We start from the raw sequence: 20,310 nt of genomic DNA, 5'->3' as shown, positions 1-20,310 counted from the left end.
AGCAGTATTTTCCTTTCTTACAGACAATGCAGATCCAGTCTATGGTATTTCCTTAGCTTTTTCCTCCATAGTATTTCATTTTCCAAGTCCTTTGACAGACACTAAGAACTGTTAGGATCTTTCTTTTCCCTCAACCCTTCCACTTTGTTCTCCTCACATTCAACATTACAGGACTGTGAAGCAGATAAAAGTATTATCCAAGTCAGATAAGGTATTTAAAAACAAAAGATACCATGGGCTGCAATTAATGCCGAGAAATCAAAGTAATTTCCCTTTCCATACTAGTTTCCCGAGAAAAATGGGGATCCCTAAGTATGAAATATACTATAATGTACCCATTTCTTCAGTTTTTCTTTCAGATTCAAAATTATATCAACATTGGAATTAGTTTCTGATTTACCACTTGGATTAATGCCATGTTCACATTTTCTCTATCATTTTCTTTCAGTCTCATCTTGAATCTTCTAATAAAGAATTTAGGGAGAATGAGGATTTCTTAGCTTACATATTTTATTGGTTCCTTACATTGCGTTTTGGTGACAATTTTGTTTTAATTGCTAATTGCTTTGCATTTTTTAAAATGGGTTCAGTACTCATCCCTTCTAAAATGACAAATAAAATCAGATATGAGTGAGAATGAAAGCAATGTGTTTTCCTTTTGGCTTTTAGATGGTAAGGTTGAAGTTACAAAGGAAGGTGTGAAGCTGTGTACAATGGGCCCAGGAAAAGTGTTTGGGGAGCTGGCCATTCTTTACAACTGTACCCGGACTGCAACCGTCAAAAGTAAGATCGTTTTTATATTTTTCAAATACTTCTGGTTAAATCTGCAATTTCTTTATTCTCTATTTTCAATTTTGCTTTGAAAAACACATGTTGTGTTTGTCTTCCTATGAGAGGATGGTTGTTAGCAATCAGCTGCACGTAACTTACATTTTTACTATTGACTTATAAACAGTATCATTTTAACATAGACTTATTGTGAAAGGACTTCCAAACTAATATAACTTTATGAATTAGAATTAAACAGAAGTAAGACCTTTCTTCTTTTTCTGTCTTTAAAATCTCAGGGTCATATTTAAGAAACGTTTGCATATATGTCTAGTTTTGATTATCTTCTCCACATAAATCCACTGTTCATTTAGTGCTTTAGAAAAATTAAGTGGAGAAAAAAAAGAAAAAGAAAAATGGAGAAATGTCCTTTGTCTCATTCAGATACCATCGAGTGAGAATATCCTAAATTCTAAAACTGTGTCAAAGTATATTCTTGTCTTCAGCTGCTCATCAAGCTGTATATTATAACTTCCCCCCCCCCCCACTGATTGAGCTTATTTTAAATCGGGGCAATAAAGCAGCTTGTTTCACTAATTTTACATGTATGTGTATATATGATTTCTCTAGCAACTTTTATTGCTTTTTGGAAGCAGCTGCAATATTTAGAGGGGAAAAGCTTTTTTTAAATACTACTTCCTGACTACAGGGTGTGATAAATGCGTAACAAACAGAGCTGAAGGCACAAGTCAACAGTGGAAGGTCCATTACATCTTTAGGGAATTGTGTGTATTTCATGTTTGAAAAGAACTTCTTATACATTGGCTTGTGGATAATGGCTGTCACATTGATGAGGCTGGGTTTTGTTTTGTTTTGTTTTTTTCTTAATGCTGTAAGCAAAATAGTTTTTGAATGGTTAATATCAGTTACTTTTATCTGGATGTAACTGACTGTTTCATATCTTGGTTTTCTTAGAAGTTTGGTGTATGAGTAACAGTGTCACATTATAACTTAGATTATAATGCATTCAAGAATACATGAACAGCTAGAGTACCAGAAATTGCCTTAAGTAGCTTTTTTTAGTGAATCACCATTTTATTCACTGTAATCACTGTGACATCAATTGAATTAGGACAGTTATAGGATGATTCTTTCTTGGCATTTGATTCTTCATCAAGCACAGAACTCTTATTGACTGATAGGTACTGTTGTGGTTTCATTTTCTGTGATCATTTAGCTACATGACTCAAAGAATAATGAATCCCAGTGAACCATAACAGAATCTGCCACAACTTTAACTTACTTCACTTAAGAAATGCTTTGACTAGAAAAAAAGTAGTCATGACTCTATTAAGTGGAACACACTTTACTATCATGCTTCATTTTTATGAGAAAAGTGTTTCTTTTGGGAGTAAAAAGAAAGCCAGAATAAAAGATTTCGATTAAGAGTTTTTCTCAGAATTGTGAACAGTCCTGTTTTTAATCTTAAAAATATTTGTGGTTTGAAATATTTGCCTCATATTTTGCTCATTTAATCTAACTGAAACTACAAAATGTCCTTGGCTTAGAGTAATATTAATAATCATTTTGATCTTTTGACAGATAGAATTATTACTAAACACTTTAAATGGACTTAGTGTATTTAGACTTTAAAGCAAAATTTTTTCATCTTATGTTTCACTTCATAAAAATCATTTTTTATTAGATTTCTCTAAAAGGATATTTTTCATATTTGGTAAATTTAAATGGATACAATGTTTCTGATTTAGCAAGAAGGAAAGGTGGTTGGAAGCAAATTACAATCCTCTATGGAGATAGTGCATCTCCATCATTAAAGGAAATAAATGTCGGAACATGTTCTTCTTTAACACAGACTGGGAGAAGTCTCCATGTATGTTTGTGTGTATGTGTACCTGTATTGCCTACTTAAAGTATGGTGGTTATATTGTGAAAATTACCTGGGGTGGATGGTGTACAGTGTAGCTCTGCATGTATAGGTGCAGAGGTTTTGTGAACAAAAACAGAATAATATCAATTAATAATTGTTCCTTCTGAAAATGTTGTGTAAGAACAATTAGGTGTGACTAATTGGCCTGTTTCTTGTGCTATGCAGGGAGGTGGCACCTATGACTGTCAAAGTCAAGTGTCACTTTTAATTTACACTTAAACTATACATTCAGGATGACCATGTTATAATTCTGATGATTCCATTATTGAAACTACTTTTATAAAATTACTGCAAAATAAAACTCCCAATGCTATCTCATTCTTTATATGTGCTATTTCAAATGTCCTTCTTTGGACTTTTGGTTCCCATTTATTTATTGGGATTCAAGGGTGTGTCAACTCTTGTCCATTTCTTCTTAACTCTCATGTTACCAACTATCACCATTTGGGGTAAGACTCAAATAAATTGGCCCATTTGGTACAAGTCTATCAGAGGAGTGTGCCCTTCCTATTCTATAGCTTGTCAATCCATATGTTGTTTTTTCTTCTTACATACCTGAGATTGTGACACATTTCTTCCAACATCATCCATGTTCTTTGATGATTAAAAATGTTGATGATCACTCTCTCCTTTCATTCTCATGAGTCAGCAAGATAATTGTGTAGTATTTAATGTATTTTTAATTTCATAGTCATAATTAAATCCTTGGTGACTTTCAAGAGCTTTTCAATGTATATGAGTGGTTTCTTGTTGACAAGAGCACTTTTTGAAGTTGTATCAGACATGAATATATAAATACTAGTTACTTCTTTGCTAGTGAATGTGATCCTAACCCCTGTTGGCTGTTTTTTTAGTTTAGTATATCAAAAAGTAGTTTTCTATTAAAGCTATAGTTGGACATTGCTATAAAATATGGTAACAAGCTTGTTTATAATTTCCAACTAAAAGAAGTTCCATGGTTGTTTTAAGCAAGTCCTTTGCTTTTCATCAGGAAAAAAATCAGTTGACAGTCTTCTGAAAATAAATAAATGTATACCATATTATGGCACCAGGAGAACAGCACCGAAAGTTACTTTGTTGTTTAGCTGTTTTGTTCTTCTTATTAAGATAACATTAGTTTACAACACTGTTCAGGTTTCCAGTACATAGTTTCTCACCTCACCAACTCTGTATTTCATGCGTATCCACCATCAAATATCAAATGTCCAATCATCACTTACCGTCTAGCTATTCTTTCCTCATTGGTAACCGCCATTTTGTTGATGTACTTAAGTTTTGTAGGATTTTTTAGTTCTGTCTGATTGCATTTGTTTTCCTTTATAATCCATAAGTGGGTGAAATTATATATTTTGTCTTTCTCCTTTGGACTTACTTTACTTAGTATAATTACCTGAAAGTTGATCTATGTCATCAAAAAATGGCAACATTTTAACTTTATTATGCTTGAGTAGTATTCTATTTTGTATGTGTTGTTTGTGTGTTTGTGTGTGGTGTGTATACCATACCTTCTTAATTTTTTCAGTTATTCAACTGGAGCTTGAGTTGTTTCCATATGGTAAATACCATTACAGTGAACGTAGGTATACATATATGTCTCCTAATTAATGTTCTCATGTTCAGGAAGAATCATCTAAAAATCAAATGATACTGACATGGAAAGGAAACATTATGATATGCAGAATATCTGTATTTATAGTCTTCTCTTGTAAAATAGAGCCATTTTTCCCTGAGTAATAAGGAGATGACAGTAATAAAATTGATATTATATTGGAAACAAGATTCTAACAGATATCTTGAGGTTATTCAAGGCTTAAGTCTACTCAAGTTTTCTTTATTAACTGTGAAAATAGCCACTTTATGTCTATCCAATAACAAGTACTCCATGCCATGGGTTGGCGGGAGAGGGTGTAAACAATGTAACATTTACTTTTCACACTATCAAACATTGACCATCTCCAGTGTTATTTCAATTTCACATTTTGTCTAAATATTTTAGGACTGTGTAAATAAAGAAAACTTTAGCATCCATTTTTAAAACTCCAAAGAGACAGGAATTTGTATTAGGTCCATTGACTCAATTCCCCTACCTGAAAGCATATCATTATCATGTTTTTCTAAAGTGTCACACCTGGTTGGATTTCACTTTCACTCCCCTCACAGTGAAAGCCATATCAATTTACACTCACCCTAGGCCTCTTACCTTGCTATGCCGAAGGTTCTTTAAAATCTCAAAAATGGAAAAGTTGCAGTTACTTGAAAATTAAAATTAGAATGGAAAAAAAAATTCGTTTACAATAAGAGAATGATTCTAGGACACCCTGTGTGTGAATTTCCAAGGACATTTATGCTATTATCTTGTTTTACTTAGATTTTTTACAATCAGTTCACATAATTGTACAGATTATTTTTTTAAGGTTTGAATCATATAGCTCTTTACTCCATCTTCAGTTGTCCATGAATTGGGATTTTTTTTTTCCTGAAGATACTAAATTGCAGCTTGCTCCTCTTGCTGCAAACGCTAAGCAATTTATTACTCAGTTTCCTTCACAGATTCCAGTAAAAACCCAAGAATACAGGTCTCTGTCTTTGCAGGAAAACATCTTGTTATCAGGTTACTATGACCACAATAGGAAGTTATCTGCTAAGTATGTCTGTGGTCAGTATGGAGAACTTATTTAGGTTTTGACTTGAACAAATGATCTGAATGATTATTTGTTGGTTATTTATAGCAAGTATTTTGAAATTCCTCAGTGTTAAAATACTCGGTACAAACACAGAAACATTCTAAACATCTCACAAGAAATATGACAAACTGACGATTTTAACATCTGGTGAAATTTCTTTCTGCCTTAGTTTGAATACTTTCTAGTTTCCATACTTAAGATTTCCAAGGATACCTCAAAGGGAGAAGTTGACTAAGGTATTTCTCTGTCAGATACATTTTCAAAACAGTGTTAAAAGAATTTGAATTTTTCTATTTTTGCTTTTAGAATAAATCTGAGTATATGCAGTGAAATGGCTGGTACATTTCTTTGTAGCTCTGTTTCAAACATGTCATTATTCAACCCAACTAAGACAAATCTGCCAATTCTCAAAAACCTAAAAAGAGAAAGGAAAAAATGACTTGACTAGAATTTCTTACTCATATATCTCTACATGCCATAATGGTATTACCTATAAGTTTAACAGTGATTCCTATTGGTAAAGAAACAAAAGGAATGAATGGGAATTACATTATTAATACAAAAGAATCATAGATACATTTCTTACAGTCATCCTAAGGTGTTTGAATCAAAAAGGAAGCGATAAGATGCTTTTTAGGAAACACCACTATAGAATTCGATAAAGCAGCATATCTACAATGAAGCTAGATTCACATGTGAAAATGAAGCACTAGTGCCTGTTGTATTGTTGAATAGGCAGTTATTACCTGGGGTTTTAATGAGCAGTAGCAATCACATACTGCCAGCTCCTTGCCATACAACAAAAGTAAAGGAGATGTCTCTGTTAATGAGACCATCTCTGCCCTACCTTCTGGAAGAGAAGCAAACTGAAAAGATGAATGCTTTGCTTTCTCCCAGTAAAATGTATGCTTTCTATCAAGAGACCTGAAAGAAAAGAAAGAGATTCAAAATAAATTTAAGCTAATGGTGACTAGAAACATACCTGGATTAAATAAAGAATTTTCCATAATTTTCAAGGAATTATCCTCCTTGACAATGAAGCAAATAGGGCATTCTCAGAAAATAGGTACACTTGTTTAGCAAATTCATGAGACAGTACTCCTAGCAAAATTTTTTAAATCACTTTTGTCTCTTAAGGAATACTGTGAAATTAGTAACATAAATCCAATTATTTAATCCCAGAGAAATAAATGTTTTTAATAAAGGAATCACTTCACTAGGTACCAGTGATGCCACATAAAAGACTAAATAATAACAATTTTTACTTGTTATGGGTTTGTTCTTTTGAGAAGAGCTATTAAAGAAAATTTGCATTTTTCTTTTAAGCATGAGTGGAAGAGTACTGGTATTGTGCAGGTTATTAACATATTCTTTTGAAAACAATGAGAAGTAAAATTAGAAGAACAGGTTGCACTGCGAAGAAAGGATTAAAAAATCATGGGCAACTGAGATGGGTTTTTAACAAGATTAACCTTTAGATTTATTGAATTTGATGGTGAGGATGTTGATAGGAAAATGGAATGAAGAAAAAGTTTCATTTGATTTTTGTTGTTGTTTTTAATGATCAGAAGTGAAGTTTAGACTAGGTTGATCAGAAGTGAAGTTTAGACTAGGTAAAAACTGAGGTGAATGGTCTTTTTAAAGAGGTCTACTGAATTAATTTTGTCTAGATACGTAGACTGTTTTTCATTGGTGACTGAAGTCCAATCCATGGTCCTTTGCAGTTGGCATAGTTAACCATTTACTTAATTCATCAAGAATGTCCAGGTAATTCTAGATGGATTGCATTTCTCTTAGCTTTGAATAATTAGAAGATAAAAGGACATCCATGCATTAAGGTCACTGAGAAAGAAGTGGGACGTTCCTTGGAAATGAGACCTGTTGAGACGTCTCATCTGAAAATTTCCACAGGTATATTGAAGAATTGAGTTTTCACTGTGAAGGTTTAAAAAAAATGGTAATGACTTCTCAGAAAGGCAGGGGAGAAAGTGTTGAGAAATTGTATGTACTTGAAAGGTAAACAGTGTCTTCTACAGCTAAGCTTTACTACTTGTTTTCTCTTAAAAAAAAAATAGGTCTGCCTTATTAAAAATACATATGTTCTACCCTCATAATTTCTTTCTTCCTAATAGGGAAACTTTTTATTGACTTGAAAAACAAAATGTAGTTTTTGAGAGGGATAAAGCAGTGTTATTCAAACTATCTTTCTGAGGATTTTTGTTGTTTTTTTATTTCCAAAACAAAGGGCCATCTCTTGTGGCCCAGTATTACCTTATTCTTCCTTCCTCTTCCTTTCCCTGGATTAAGTACATCCATGGCGTTTTAAACCACTTTTCCTCACAACAAAATATTCTGACATTTTATTGTAACAGTTTGAAAGCCACTGTTCTAGTTGAAATCAAGGTTACTTTGAATCAATAGTACTAACTCTTTACATACTACTGACTACTTACCTGAGACATGTCCATCTCTGCCCTTCACAATGATCCTGCATCACCAGGATCAGTGATGCCACGGGACATGTGAGGCAGCTGAGTTGTCCAGGGTTTCAGGAACTGCCTTAAGGTCACACATCTGTATCCTAAAGACCTCAAAATCTCATCCGTCTCACCTATGCTGTGGCATCATTGATCCTGGTGTATATAGGGGAACCAAGTAAGACATGGGGGTAATAATAACAACAAAAATGCAACACAACAAAACAAAATCAGTCATAAACTAGTGATATCCTGCAGGGAAGGGGGTGGAGCAGGACTGGAAGGAGGGAGGGCAGAGCACAGAAGACTTATGGAGATGGTGTATGGGTGAACCAGGGGAGGAAATTTTAGGAGATCTAAACCTGAGGGGAGGGAAGTAAACGTTGCTTTAAAATGAACAAAGATGTAATATAAGTAAACTAATTTAAAAAAAATATCACACATCTGGATCGTTCAACTTTACCACTCTCCTTGACAGCCCCCAGTAAGACAATGAACTATATCATCTCAAGCTTTATTTCTGACTCTTGATAAAGAGCCAACTTCAGTTCTATACTGTTATTCATCAAGAGCATCTTAGATTTTACCAAATTCTTGTGAAGATCTGCTAAATGCCTTGGGGAATTTCACCAAGAGAGAGAGCATAACCCTACAATTAATTATAATCCAGTTGGAGAGACTGGATAAAGATAGAAAGATTATAAGTAATTCTTGGCAAATAAGAGACTGGAAGAAACAGGAATTTTGAGGGTGAGCGAAATGCTTTGGACAGGCATGGGCAGGTTTTGGAGGAGACAGAAATTTACTTGTGCCAGTAGTTCAGAGAATATGATTTGGAATCATATTGCTTGCATCCAGATTCTTTGACACTACTGACCTACATGCCCTTGGGAAAATAAGTCAATGTTTTGAAGTTTACCTTCAAAATAGTACAGACCTGCCTTATGGCTGGTAAAGATTAAGGGAATATCTGAAAGGCTAGTAGGTTCAGAAACCAGTAAGAAATTTATTCCTGTTCTATTACAGTTGTTGTTAGCACAACCAACATGCTATGTAAGCATGAAAGAATTCTGTAGGGAATGGGAACTTCATTATTTACAAAACCTGAGAAATACTGTTGAGGAAATCCGAGTTTGATTTGAAATCTATAGGTGTAAGAAAGGGTAGAGAGATTGAGGTTTCTGGAAAGACCCCACATCCTGAGACATGTCTTCTTTTACCACAACCATTACCCAGCAAAGCTGATTATATAGTTGGAATGAATTGGTACAAGAAGCGCCAGTATCTGAACCAAACCGCAGGATATAGGAGTCAGTGATTAGATTCCCTGACCATAAATTCCAATGCAATGTCACTGCTCCAAGAGGTGATTTTTGCATTGTGTAAAAGTAAAGATATGTGTTGTCAGAAGTTGTTTTCATCACTTCTCTCCTGACAGGAAATATCGGGACTTCTGTGATAAACATTTGTGTGTCTGGGCTGTGTATGCATTACTCTGAGTAGAGGCTGAATGTATCATGGTCTTGGACAAATTAAGGATAGAAGACATTTAGAGTATACTTTTCAGTTGTCTGTTTTTAAAAGTAATATTTCAGAAAAATGACAGCTACAGATTTTATCTTAAGGAGCAGCTTGAAAGTTGAAGACTTCTGGGGTCTAGTTTATTTGTCTTCTGTGATTGCTGTAGGAATAAATGTTAATCTTTTCTGTTTTCATAATATTCTTTTAGGATAAAGATGATGGATGTGGCCTCAGTTCTCATAAGAATGATTGCAATCCTGGCCCCTTAATAAACCCAAGCTCCTTATCTGACTAAAGCCATGGTCTTTCCTCTAAGGTTTAAATTTAGAAATTCCTAGATCCTCTAATAATTCAGTTAACCAAATTTGGAAAATTGTTCATTTTGATTGCCTTTCACTGTCACTTAGTAGTTTGAGATAGAAATCTAGCAATTTATGTGGAATTTGCTACTAACATGCAGCACCTGAAAGTTATCCATGAAAATTGAACATGCTGTGAAAGAGTGTGAGCTGCTCAAAAAACTAAAAAGAAGAAAAAGTCTAAGCAGTAGGAACTGGCCTGATTGTATGTAGCACAAAATGTAGCTTATGAAGTTCTAAAATTTTAAGATAATAAAATACAGCTTCTGAGACCTAACCTAAACATCTTTTGAAACTCAAATTTGACTTAGGAAAAAAGACTTTAGATATCAAAATTAAATCCCCTTGTCTATAATTTGTTTTGGTACTAATAAAAGTGGAAATGAGTGTTAGATGTTTGGAGACTATAAATAAATCAAGATAGTTTAAGAGCTGTAGATTTTTTAAAAAGAAGAGAAAATACTAAATGAAAGATGCAATCTTTTATTTACTCATTCTTTGACTCTCTTATTTGTGTGCTATGTTTATCAATCAGAAAAACTTAGCACCTGTACAATATTTTTGTGTATCAATCTTTTCCTTATATTTATGTGAGGGAATTTAACATGTCTTTTACATTTTGTTCATATTTTCCTGATCATCAATCAGTGTGGAAAAATATATATATAATTTTTTTCTTTTAATCTGCAAGTTAATTTGTTATGAAAAATAAGCAGGTGTAATTTAATAAGAAGCAAAATAACCAAAATGTATTTAAGAGTCTTACACACCCTAACTATAAAGTGATGAGCAAGGAGACCAAGTGGACTGAAAAAAGAGCTCATGCATAAATATTACTATTAAAAAATAACAGCAGTATTGAGATATAATTCATATATCACAAAGTTAGCAATTTTAATTTTTATAATTTATTTTTTAGTATATTTACAGAATTGCAACCATCACCATTTATCTAGTTCTAGAACGTTTCTATCATTACAAAAAAGAAACCCCACACCTATTAGCCATCAGTCCCAATTCCTACCTCTCCCCACCCCTATCCACCACTAGTTGACTTCCAGTCTTGATAAATTTGTCTATTCTGGGCATTTCATAAATTTTTAAATATCATTTATAACCACACTGCCCGGAAAGAAGAGCTTGAACATTTTGCACTTTCTCTTTCTGCATACTGTATAAAGAAATATCACACTGTTTAGCTCTTTGCATGTTCACTTCTGGATATTAATCATGTTGGAATTGGAATGTGCTCCTTAAGATTTAAATTTGGGTGGCTGTAGATGGATTTTGTTTTCATTTTCTCTTTGAGCTTTTTACTTTATTGGTAACATCATTATGTCTTTTCTTGTAGTCTTTGTCTTCCAGTTTTTTTCTCTTCAAGTTTTGCTTTTAAAATGATGTCTTTTCTGCTCTTGATGTGCACATTCTCCTTGGTCTATGCAACTTGACAACTTGAACTAGAATATTAATGCTTGTATTCATGTTTCATGCATACTTTGAATTAAAAGCTGTTATGCATGCCCTTTGTTAGCAGGACTGATTAAATTGGAATAGCAAGCAGAGATGTGAAAACTGCTGTCATTTTTGCAGATATATTCAGCAGCCATGTTTATCTAGTGGTTGATTTGGCATACCTCTAAGCATTTGATTTTAGGCTTTTCTCAATGTTTAAAATAATATATTCAGATTCTGTGTTAGAACTTAAGAGACTTTATTTGGTTGAATTATTAGTAGCTTAAAATTTCTCCAATAATTATGCTGATTGATTTTAATTACTCAGCAGAATCAATTCAAAAAAATTAAATTTGGGCAAACTTGATTTATATACAGTGATAGCATTAACATAACAAAATATTAGTTAAGTAGATACCACACTTCTCTTCCAGATGAGCTTTTAAAGAATATAAATTGGTGGCATTTAGGTGAGCAAGAAAGCACTGCTTCTCTGGCAAACTGCCTCTCAATTGTGATTAGGAAATTATGTGAGTTCATGTGATAGCTAAGTCAACAGGACAATTTTTAGGTCTTTTTTTTTTCCCATAAACTGTATCTACAGTACAGATATGCTTCCTTCTGATACAAGAATTCTTTTCAAAAATGTATTCTCATTAAGTCATTTCTTAACCGTTTAGAAGACATCTTTGCCTTCATTTTATCAATAAGAAGTAATCCTCCACACACATATAGACCCTTCAAAACATATCTGACTTATAATTGAGGTTTGAAATTTTAAAAAATCACAGTCGGTATATTCTCCATCGTATTTTCAGTTTCCATATCACCTTTTGAAGCATCTGGTAGTTAAGATCACTTTTTTTGTTACCTAAAAGAAAAGGTGAAAATGTGAATCAAACAAAGCCAGTGGATAGAGAGTCCTTTGGGTTTATCCATGTTGAAGAACTATAAACTTTGACTCTGGTCCTATATTCAAAAGCTTGTTTTACTTTGAACAATAGAGTATTTAAACTATAGAGAATCTTGACATATTGACAAGAATGTGTTCTTTGGAGTTATTGAAAATATGGGCAGATTTGTGAGTTGGATTATTGGTCTTAAAATTTCCTAATTAAATGGCTGCTGTGGATTTTGAAGTCGAATGGAAATTTAAGAAAGAAAAATATTTCTGAAGGCATAGTAAGGAATATAAACATAAAAGTGAATCTTTACTGATAAGACATTTTTATTTTTAAAATTCAGTTATTTCCCAAGGAGGTCAAAATCTGAGTTTATCTAACTGTTAAAAAGAGAGCTAAAAATGTGAAACATATTCTGAACATTTTCTTTCAGTGCCTGGCATGCTTCATAAAGAACTGGAAAATAAAGTCTATGTATTGAAAAAACATATAGGTGTATTACAAATCAAGGAAACAATCAAGATAAGAAACAAATGTAACATCTTATGTATGCGGCATTTAGTAAAACATGTAGTAGAATTAATCTACTTTTGAAGAAATTAATTTTATGTAAAATAATGTTACAAAGAAAAGGAAAAATGGAATCGGTAAGACTCTTTTACTATTCAGATTCTGGTTCAATCAAATATATTACTTTAAGTATATATTGATTAGTAAATTCTTTCTTAATTATGGGTTTACTTGAAGTTTTAAATTATAAGTAATTCACTATTGGCATAATTCTCCTAAAAGAATTCTAATTACAGTTTATCTTACAAGAAATCATAGTAACTTTGGAACTTACTAAAAATCAAAGAAAGCTCAGTATTTTTTTGGTTAGTGTTAATATTTTCCAAGTAATATATTTTAGTCAATGTTTTCTAAATTTTCCAGATATCTTTATCTTACTTTTAAAGATGAAAAATTTGGGTTAAGCCTAAGTCTCACAGCTGTTAGTATGAATTTCATACTCAGTGTGAATTTTAACATACTATATTCATTTCTGTACTTTCAGTGTTCAATACAAATTAGATAATATTATTAACCATTATTTTTACTTTATAGCTGAAAAGGTTCAGATTAGGTAACTGGTCCAGGCCTCTATGTATTAATAGTATCTTTCCACACTGTCTCTCTGAGGGGCATAAGCAAAGGAGTCCAAATCCTCATATTTCTCCCACTAGAATCTATTAGATGGATTTCTAATGTTCAGGCAGGGAAGTAGTTTCCAAAGAAAAGCCCTTGTTAGCATTTAAGAACCATCCTTCATGTGACATCAAGCTATTAGTCCTCTCCTGTGCTCCTACCTCACACCACTTTACTCTTCTCTTCAACAATTCTTTTTTTTTTTTTTAATATTTATTTAGTTATGCATACAAGAACTGAGGTACAGGCTAGAGGTGTTGGGGGTAAAGAGGTGAGAGGATTCACCAGGCACAGAGTGGGGAGCAGAACAGGCAGATGACTGAAATGAGGTACAGTAGATGTCTCTTCAACAATTCTACTGAAGAATTTGGCCTTCACCATGACAGGCTGTTTGGGAGATTTCCTTTGCACAGAATTTTATTAGCTGGGTCATACCACATCAGTGATAGGAGCAGCTCCCGTCTTGTTCTGGCAGCATTTAGCTACACAAGCTCACACAGCAAGGTCTTCAGTTTATCATGGTTGATAGTTGGACAGAATTATCTGTTTCTCTCTGTTTCTCTTTAAGTGGTAAGGCCTACTACCAACTCTCCCAAAGTACCCTGCACAGTGATGATTGAATTGGATCCCTGTAATGACACATGTTGTCAGCATTATCCTGGTCTTCTGGATGCTTCTAGGGTTTGCCAATGAAGCAGCATATCCATGGCCTTAAAATTGCCTGGTCTTTCTCACAGGGATGACATGTTTGCAGCCAAAGGAAAGAGCTCTGCTTAATATTTTAAATGAAATCTGGAGATGATTTAAGTACCTTAGCAAATTGTGAATATAATATGCACATTTGAATCACCAAAAGTTACAGGCATTTAAGGATCTTTTTAAAAGAAAAATGATTATATAGTATTTTAAAAAGCATTTTAAGGTCTTCTATAATCTGTTGCATAATATAGAAGAATTATTTTTTTCTATTATGGTATGGCATAGGATAATATATCCGGTGAGGAGTATTGCATCTTATCATAAATGGCCATTGTTATGTTGACTTCCTGGCCCAGCCAAATACCTTAATTATCTCAAGAAACACATTTCTTATTTTCCCTGAACCTCAGTACATTTTTGCAGGGTTTCTTTTCATTTCCTATTTTTTTTTCTATTTTCAAAGTTACTGTTACAGAATTCTTATAAATATCTTGTAAAACTTACAAGTCACCATAAGTAAACTAAGTTGGAATTGGGGCATTCCCATCTCTGTATGTCTCCCCCACTTGAGGTAGACATTATCCTGAAACCTGTGTTCATTCCTTCAATTTCCACTTTTCTGTTTTTTGTTTGTTTGCTTATAACTGTATTTTTAAATTGAGGTAATGTTGATTTCCCATTTACTGTGATTTAGGAATTCACCTCTCCTAGGCTGCATATAACTACAGCATGTCCACCTTCATTCCTTTCTAACATGTCTAAAAAAATCACCTGATTATATCATTCACTTTGACTTCCCAGTGTAATGCACAGAATTCACCAAGCTTTGTCTTCAACCTTTTATCTCCCCTAGACAAGACAGCAAAGGGAAGGGTTTGAGTCTGCACAAGACTCTGGAGTACTGGCTTTGCTTTGGACTTTAGCAAGTTGCTTAACCTCTTTCCTAACCTTCACTTTCCTCAGTATAAAATAGGACAATAAGGTAAATTTCAGGCTTGCATAGGGTAATATATATCCAGTGTGGATTGTTGTATCTTATCATAAATGATCATTGTTATGTTGACTTCCTAATCCAGGACAACCACCTTAATTATCTCAAGAAACACATTTCCTAAATTCCATGGACCTCTTCTGTTTCAGTACACTTTTGCAGGATATCTTTCCATTTAGAAAGCCTGCCATGTAAAAATGTCTCCTCATCTAGACCGTGGTGATAAATCACAGTGCTATAGTGGTGGGATAATTATAGGGAGCACACAGAAGGGGAGAAATCAAATACTGTCCAAAAATTAACAAAGATGTAAGAAAATAGATAAAACATTTTTAAAACTGTCTCCCCAGCTAATCTCCACCTACATCTCTGCTTTCAAGGGCCCCTCTCCATTTTCTTCAACTTTGCTTGAATCCCTTCATCATTTGTGGCTCAGTCTGAAAGGTGGCAGTGTCTCCATCACCAGGTGGTTAGTTTTTCAGGTGTCTAGACTTACCTTAGTTTACTGTTTCCAGACTTCCACTTCCGATTTTCCACATTTCTTTTCTCTCTCTCTTTTTTTTTTATTTATTCATACAGAACTGGGGTACAAGCCAGAGGTGCAGGAGTGGTGAAAGGATTCACCAGAGGCAGAGTGGGGAGCTGGACAGGCAGACTGATGAAGTACACTCCTGAGGGGAGCAGCAGGCTGGTCAGGAAAGGTCTGCCATGCCATGTGGGTCACTTCCCGGGTGAGGATCGAACTCATGCTGAAGGGGGTGCAGCTGGCTTGCAGTGTTGTGTCCTAACCCGTTGTGCCACCAGGGAGGGCCCCCAATTTTCCACATTTGTTAAGAAGCTTGTGTTGAACTGCTTGGAGATTGGACACCATTGTCATGGAATGAAGAATTCCATCTGTGACAACCCTCCAGGCATTTGGCTTCTGAAAAACTAAAATACTGTCATCAAGGTATTCCTATAGCTAAACCAGGTTTTATAAAGATGCATTTGCAATATACATTAATACTTCTTACAGCTTTGTAAAATGCTCTTGTAAGCGCTCAAATAATCTTAAGGGAGTATCTGCAGGCACCACTGATGTCGTTTTGGAGTTCAGGTTCCTTGGGTTCATTCTGGGAAAGGTTTCACCAGAGCTCCCCTTTCAGCAGCACATGGCAAGATTCTCCACAAGACAGACTCAGTTATATTTAAAGAGTAAGTTTATTAGAAAGAGACAGGAGAGGGAAAGACACTTGCATAGGCACAAGTGGGCAGGAATTGCTGCCTCCAGAGGGACAGGTTTGCAGAGAGAGACCTGCATGGTTGCAGGCAGGTGGCCTTAGGAGAGCGGCCTCTCCTTTGGGAGGTCAGTGCAGAGGAGTCCCGGCATGGTACAGGTCACAGGCAGGCGGGAGGCTGCTGCCCTGCAGAGGGAGACAGTGGCTAGAAAGAAGCACCTGCATAGTCACAGGTGGGCAGGGGACTGCTGCCCTGTGCTTGTGTAGACACTGCTGTGATACAGACTGGTCCTCTTTGGGAGGGGCTCTTTCCTTTTGAGCCTAGGTAGAACTTGAGAGGACTGGAGATTTCCTGATGAGCTTCATCTCCTTATCTTGTACCTTTTGGGTCTGAGCTTCAGGCACAGCCCCCAACATTCTGTTATCTGCTGGGACCTCTTGGAGACATCCAGGCATCCCGGACATGCTGGACATCGGGCTTTGGTGCCTGAGGACCTTGATTTTATGACTGTGCCAATTGCTTCACTAGCCCCTTCTGTCTGTCCCCTTTGTGTGACTCAGTCTTGTGAAGCCTCCCCTGCATTCCTTGCTCCATCACCACAACAATGTTTTCATTTCTACACTTCAGTTTTGATAAACCTTTAAAGGTTTCCCTTCCTCATCTTAAATTCAACTAAATAAAAACTAATAATCTTAGTAAATTGATAAGCAAGACTTCTCTTTGACCCGCTGAAATGCAGGAGGAGCTGTAAAATATATCCTTAACTGTTTTTACCTCACACTAGTTGTGATGCTGAATATACTATGTGGATGCTTGACATGATAAGGTCAGAGTAATACAGATGAATGAGCTGACTGAACTTGCTAATGATACAAAATGTTTACTTGAAGTAGGCCACAGCATGAAACAGAAATAGGAAATAACAGATTGCTAAACCCTGATGCCTTCACACTAGCCCTGATTACAATCCCCTCATATGAAAGTGATCATTGTCTTTACCTAAAGGCCATTCATTTTCTTCTCTCGAAGAAATCACAATTTCTCTTACTTAATGATATTTTTAATGTATAGAGTGTATTTCAATCTAAGTTTTGAGATTTGCATTGTCATTAAATATAGATTTTATAGTCTAGAAACCCCTGTGTGAAACTCACTGCTTAACGACAGCTCCTCTATAAATTAATGCAGGACTACGAATATAGCAAATAAGTATGTTCCTTAAATTGAAGGAATGTTTTCAAATAAAAATTTTGATAACTGAATTTCTTTTTACTTTATACAGAAAGTCATAGCTTTTTTTTTCTTACTGAAATAACCTTTTTTGTAGCTTTGCTAGGAATATTACCATTTTCCGTTAAAGACTGAGATCATTAGTACAGAGAAGCAAAGAGACATATGTACCAACAATCTTAAGGACATAGGAGCAAAATCAAAAGCATTGGAGTTTAGGGAAATTGAGCTTACATTGTCCCAGAATATCAGAGAGTAGAGTCAAGAGTTTTCTCAGATAAACTCTAAAACCTGAGCTAGGGTTTATAGTGATATTGATTCTCTTAATAATAAAGCAGTGCCTTTAGCCACATTAGTAGATGTTAGTGTTGTTTCAACCGAAAGAAAAGAGTTAGTATCCTTGGTTAACCAATTACAATGGTAAAAATATGGAAAATTTCCTTTGAGGCTCCAATTATTGGAAAGAAACCACTTGGAATTCTTCACAGGATTAAAGGACATCAAGGTTGCTGCCTTTGAGGATTTTCTTGTTTTGAATAACAAATCTTCCCCTGAAGGTAGTCAGACAGAAATCATTTGCAGTAAATGCCTGTATATCAGATTGTGGAAGTAATTAGATTGCTTCATAGCTTAGTTTCACAAGCCTCACTCAGTATATGGATTCTTAAATAAACAATAAGAAAATTATGTTACGGGGAGTGACAGCCCACATACAAATCCCCTTGAATAATAAAAAGTGATTAAAGATGTTGTTCCAGTGAGGCAAGATTCCTAAGCTCTACCCACGACTAAGATTTTGTGCTATCACTAAAGAAACTCAGAACATGTTAAATTGTATTGTTTGTTTTTGTTAATTTTTGAACAGCCTTTGAGCTGGAAAAAGGCCTCTTTGGGAACAAAAAGAGGCATGGAAACACTTTCCCTTTCAAGACTGATTTGAACTATGTTCACACTTTTTCATGCTTGAAAGAAGAAAGTAGACACTATTAGTGTCATGTTACTTCTTAAATGTGCTATAATATAATGTAACAGCTTGCTAACAGTGACAACTTACGTTGTTAGCAGCATTCACACCTGTTAATAATACATGCAAGACAGGGAGCTCCCCAACCAGGTTTCCCCATAGGGATTAGGACTCTGGAGAACAATAAATCTCTTTTCATCTCTTCATTTTCCAAACATGTCAGTTACTGTCATTATCAGTCTATTGCTTCAATTTCTTGAAAACCCTCTTCAAAGTAACTCTCTTGGATTTTATTTCTTAAGTGCACCATTATAAATATGCCCCTTTTTGACAGTGGCTTGATTAAAGGGTGACATTTCCAGTTTTCTTTTTAGTAATCTCAATTAAAATATCTTTTTGGAGAAACTCAATCCATCCTCTTTTGCTTAAACCTCCTCCTAAAAGACTAGCTAAGCTTTTAAGTTTTCAACTCAATACTGATTAATGATTTTTTTAGTTTATCTAGTATATCAACCATTTAAGTCACCTAGGCTTGAAACAGTTGTATGCTTAATTACCAAAATTAATTTCCAGTTTTATTGATGTGTAACTTACACACAGAACTGTATAAGTTTAAGGTTTACAACATAGTGGTTTGACTTACATGTTCAATAATGCACAGGAATTATAGGTAACACCCATCACCTCAAAGACACAAAAACAAAGAAAAAAAGTATTGTCCTTGCGTTGAGAACTCTTACAATCTACTTGTTTAAAGACTTTTTAATATACTGCATAGTAGTGTTTATTACTGTTATATTGCATTACGTCCCCAACACTTACTGATCTTACAGCTGCAAGTTTGTACTTTTGACTGCAGGCATTCAATTCCTTCCCTCACACCTTGCCCCTAGAGACCACAAATCTGATCTTTCCCTGTGTACTTTTTTTCTTTCTCTTTTTAGATTCCAAGTGAGATCATAGCTGTCTTTTTCTGTGTGACTTATTTCACAGAGCCTATTGTCACAAGTTGCAGAATTTCCTTCTTTTTATGACTGAATCATGTGCACGCACACACACACGTAGACACCACCATTTCCTTATCCAATTACCCATCAGTGGAGATTTTGATGGTTTCCATGTCTAGCAATTATAAATAATGCAGCTGTCAACATGAGCAGAAGATAACTTTTCAACATGGTGTTTTCATTTTCTTCAAATAAATAGCTGGTAGTAAACTTGCTGGAGTATGTGCTATTTCTATTTTAGTTACTCAAGGGACTTCCATAATATTTTCCATCATCAGTTCCCCAATTCACATTTCCATCAACAATGCACATTGGTTCACTTTTGTCCACATTCTCACCAGCATAGTTATCTCTAGTCTTTTTGTTGATGGTCAGGCCAGCAGAGATGAGGTGATATCACTGATGTTTGATTTGCATTTCCTGATGATTAGTGAAGTTGAACACTGTTTCATTTACTTGTTGACCATTCATATATATACTTGGAGAATGCCTCTTCAGACTCTTTCCCCATTTTTAAGTTATTTAGATTTTTTATCTATCAAAAGGATTTCATCTCTAAAATTAATTCACCAGTACTGTTTTCATTGTCATTCTGAAATATTATAGGAATGTGTTTGTTTGTTTGTCTGTTTCCTGCAAAATAATGTTTTTCCAGGAATGATCGGCCTTGAAATTGCAATTAATAAAATTAGATCACTACAGGAGTTATAATAACTCATTTCCACATTTGTTAAAGGGCACCATTAGATTCAGGGAAGATGTTAAAGAACATTTTTGTCAGATGCAAGGAATGTGTATATCCATAACTTGATTTAGTAGGTTGAAAAAGGAAAAACAAGATGAAAAGTTAAAAGTTCTTTAACTTTAAAAATAGAATCAGGTCTGGCCCTCCCTGGTGGCGCAGC

General features: G+C 34.6%; 1 protein-coding gene across 3 annotated transcripts in view; it reads left to right on the top strand.

Moving 5' to 3' along the window:
• The window catches only part of PRKG1 (protein kinase, cGMP-dependent, type I), a 1,208,869-nt gene that overhangs the window by 453,771 nt on the left and 734,788 nt on the right, over window positions 1–20,310 (top strand). For all 3 annotated transcript variants that reach the window (XM_004680887.2, XM_004680888.2, XM_012723496.1), the window contains exon 3: window positions 670–783. In XM_004680887.2, the coding sequence (XP_004680944.1) occupies window positions 670–783 (114 nt within the window). The remainder of the gene's footprint in view (window positions 1–669; window positions 784–20,310) is intronic.

The sequence above is a fragment of the Condylura cristata genome, unplaced genomic scaffold, assembly GCF_000260355.1.
Source record: "Condylura cristata isolate star-nosed mole 26May11 unplaced genomic scaffold, ConCri1.0 scaffold00011, whole genome shotgun sequence".
Taxonomy (NCBI): domain Eukaryota; kingdom Metazoa; phylum Chordata; class Mammalia; order Eulipotyphla; family Talpidae; genus Condylura; species Condylura cristata.
The sequence above is the reverse complement of the archived record's forward strand: the minus strand, read 5'-3'. Positions and strand labels throughout refer to the sequence as shown.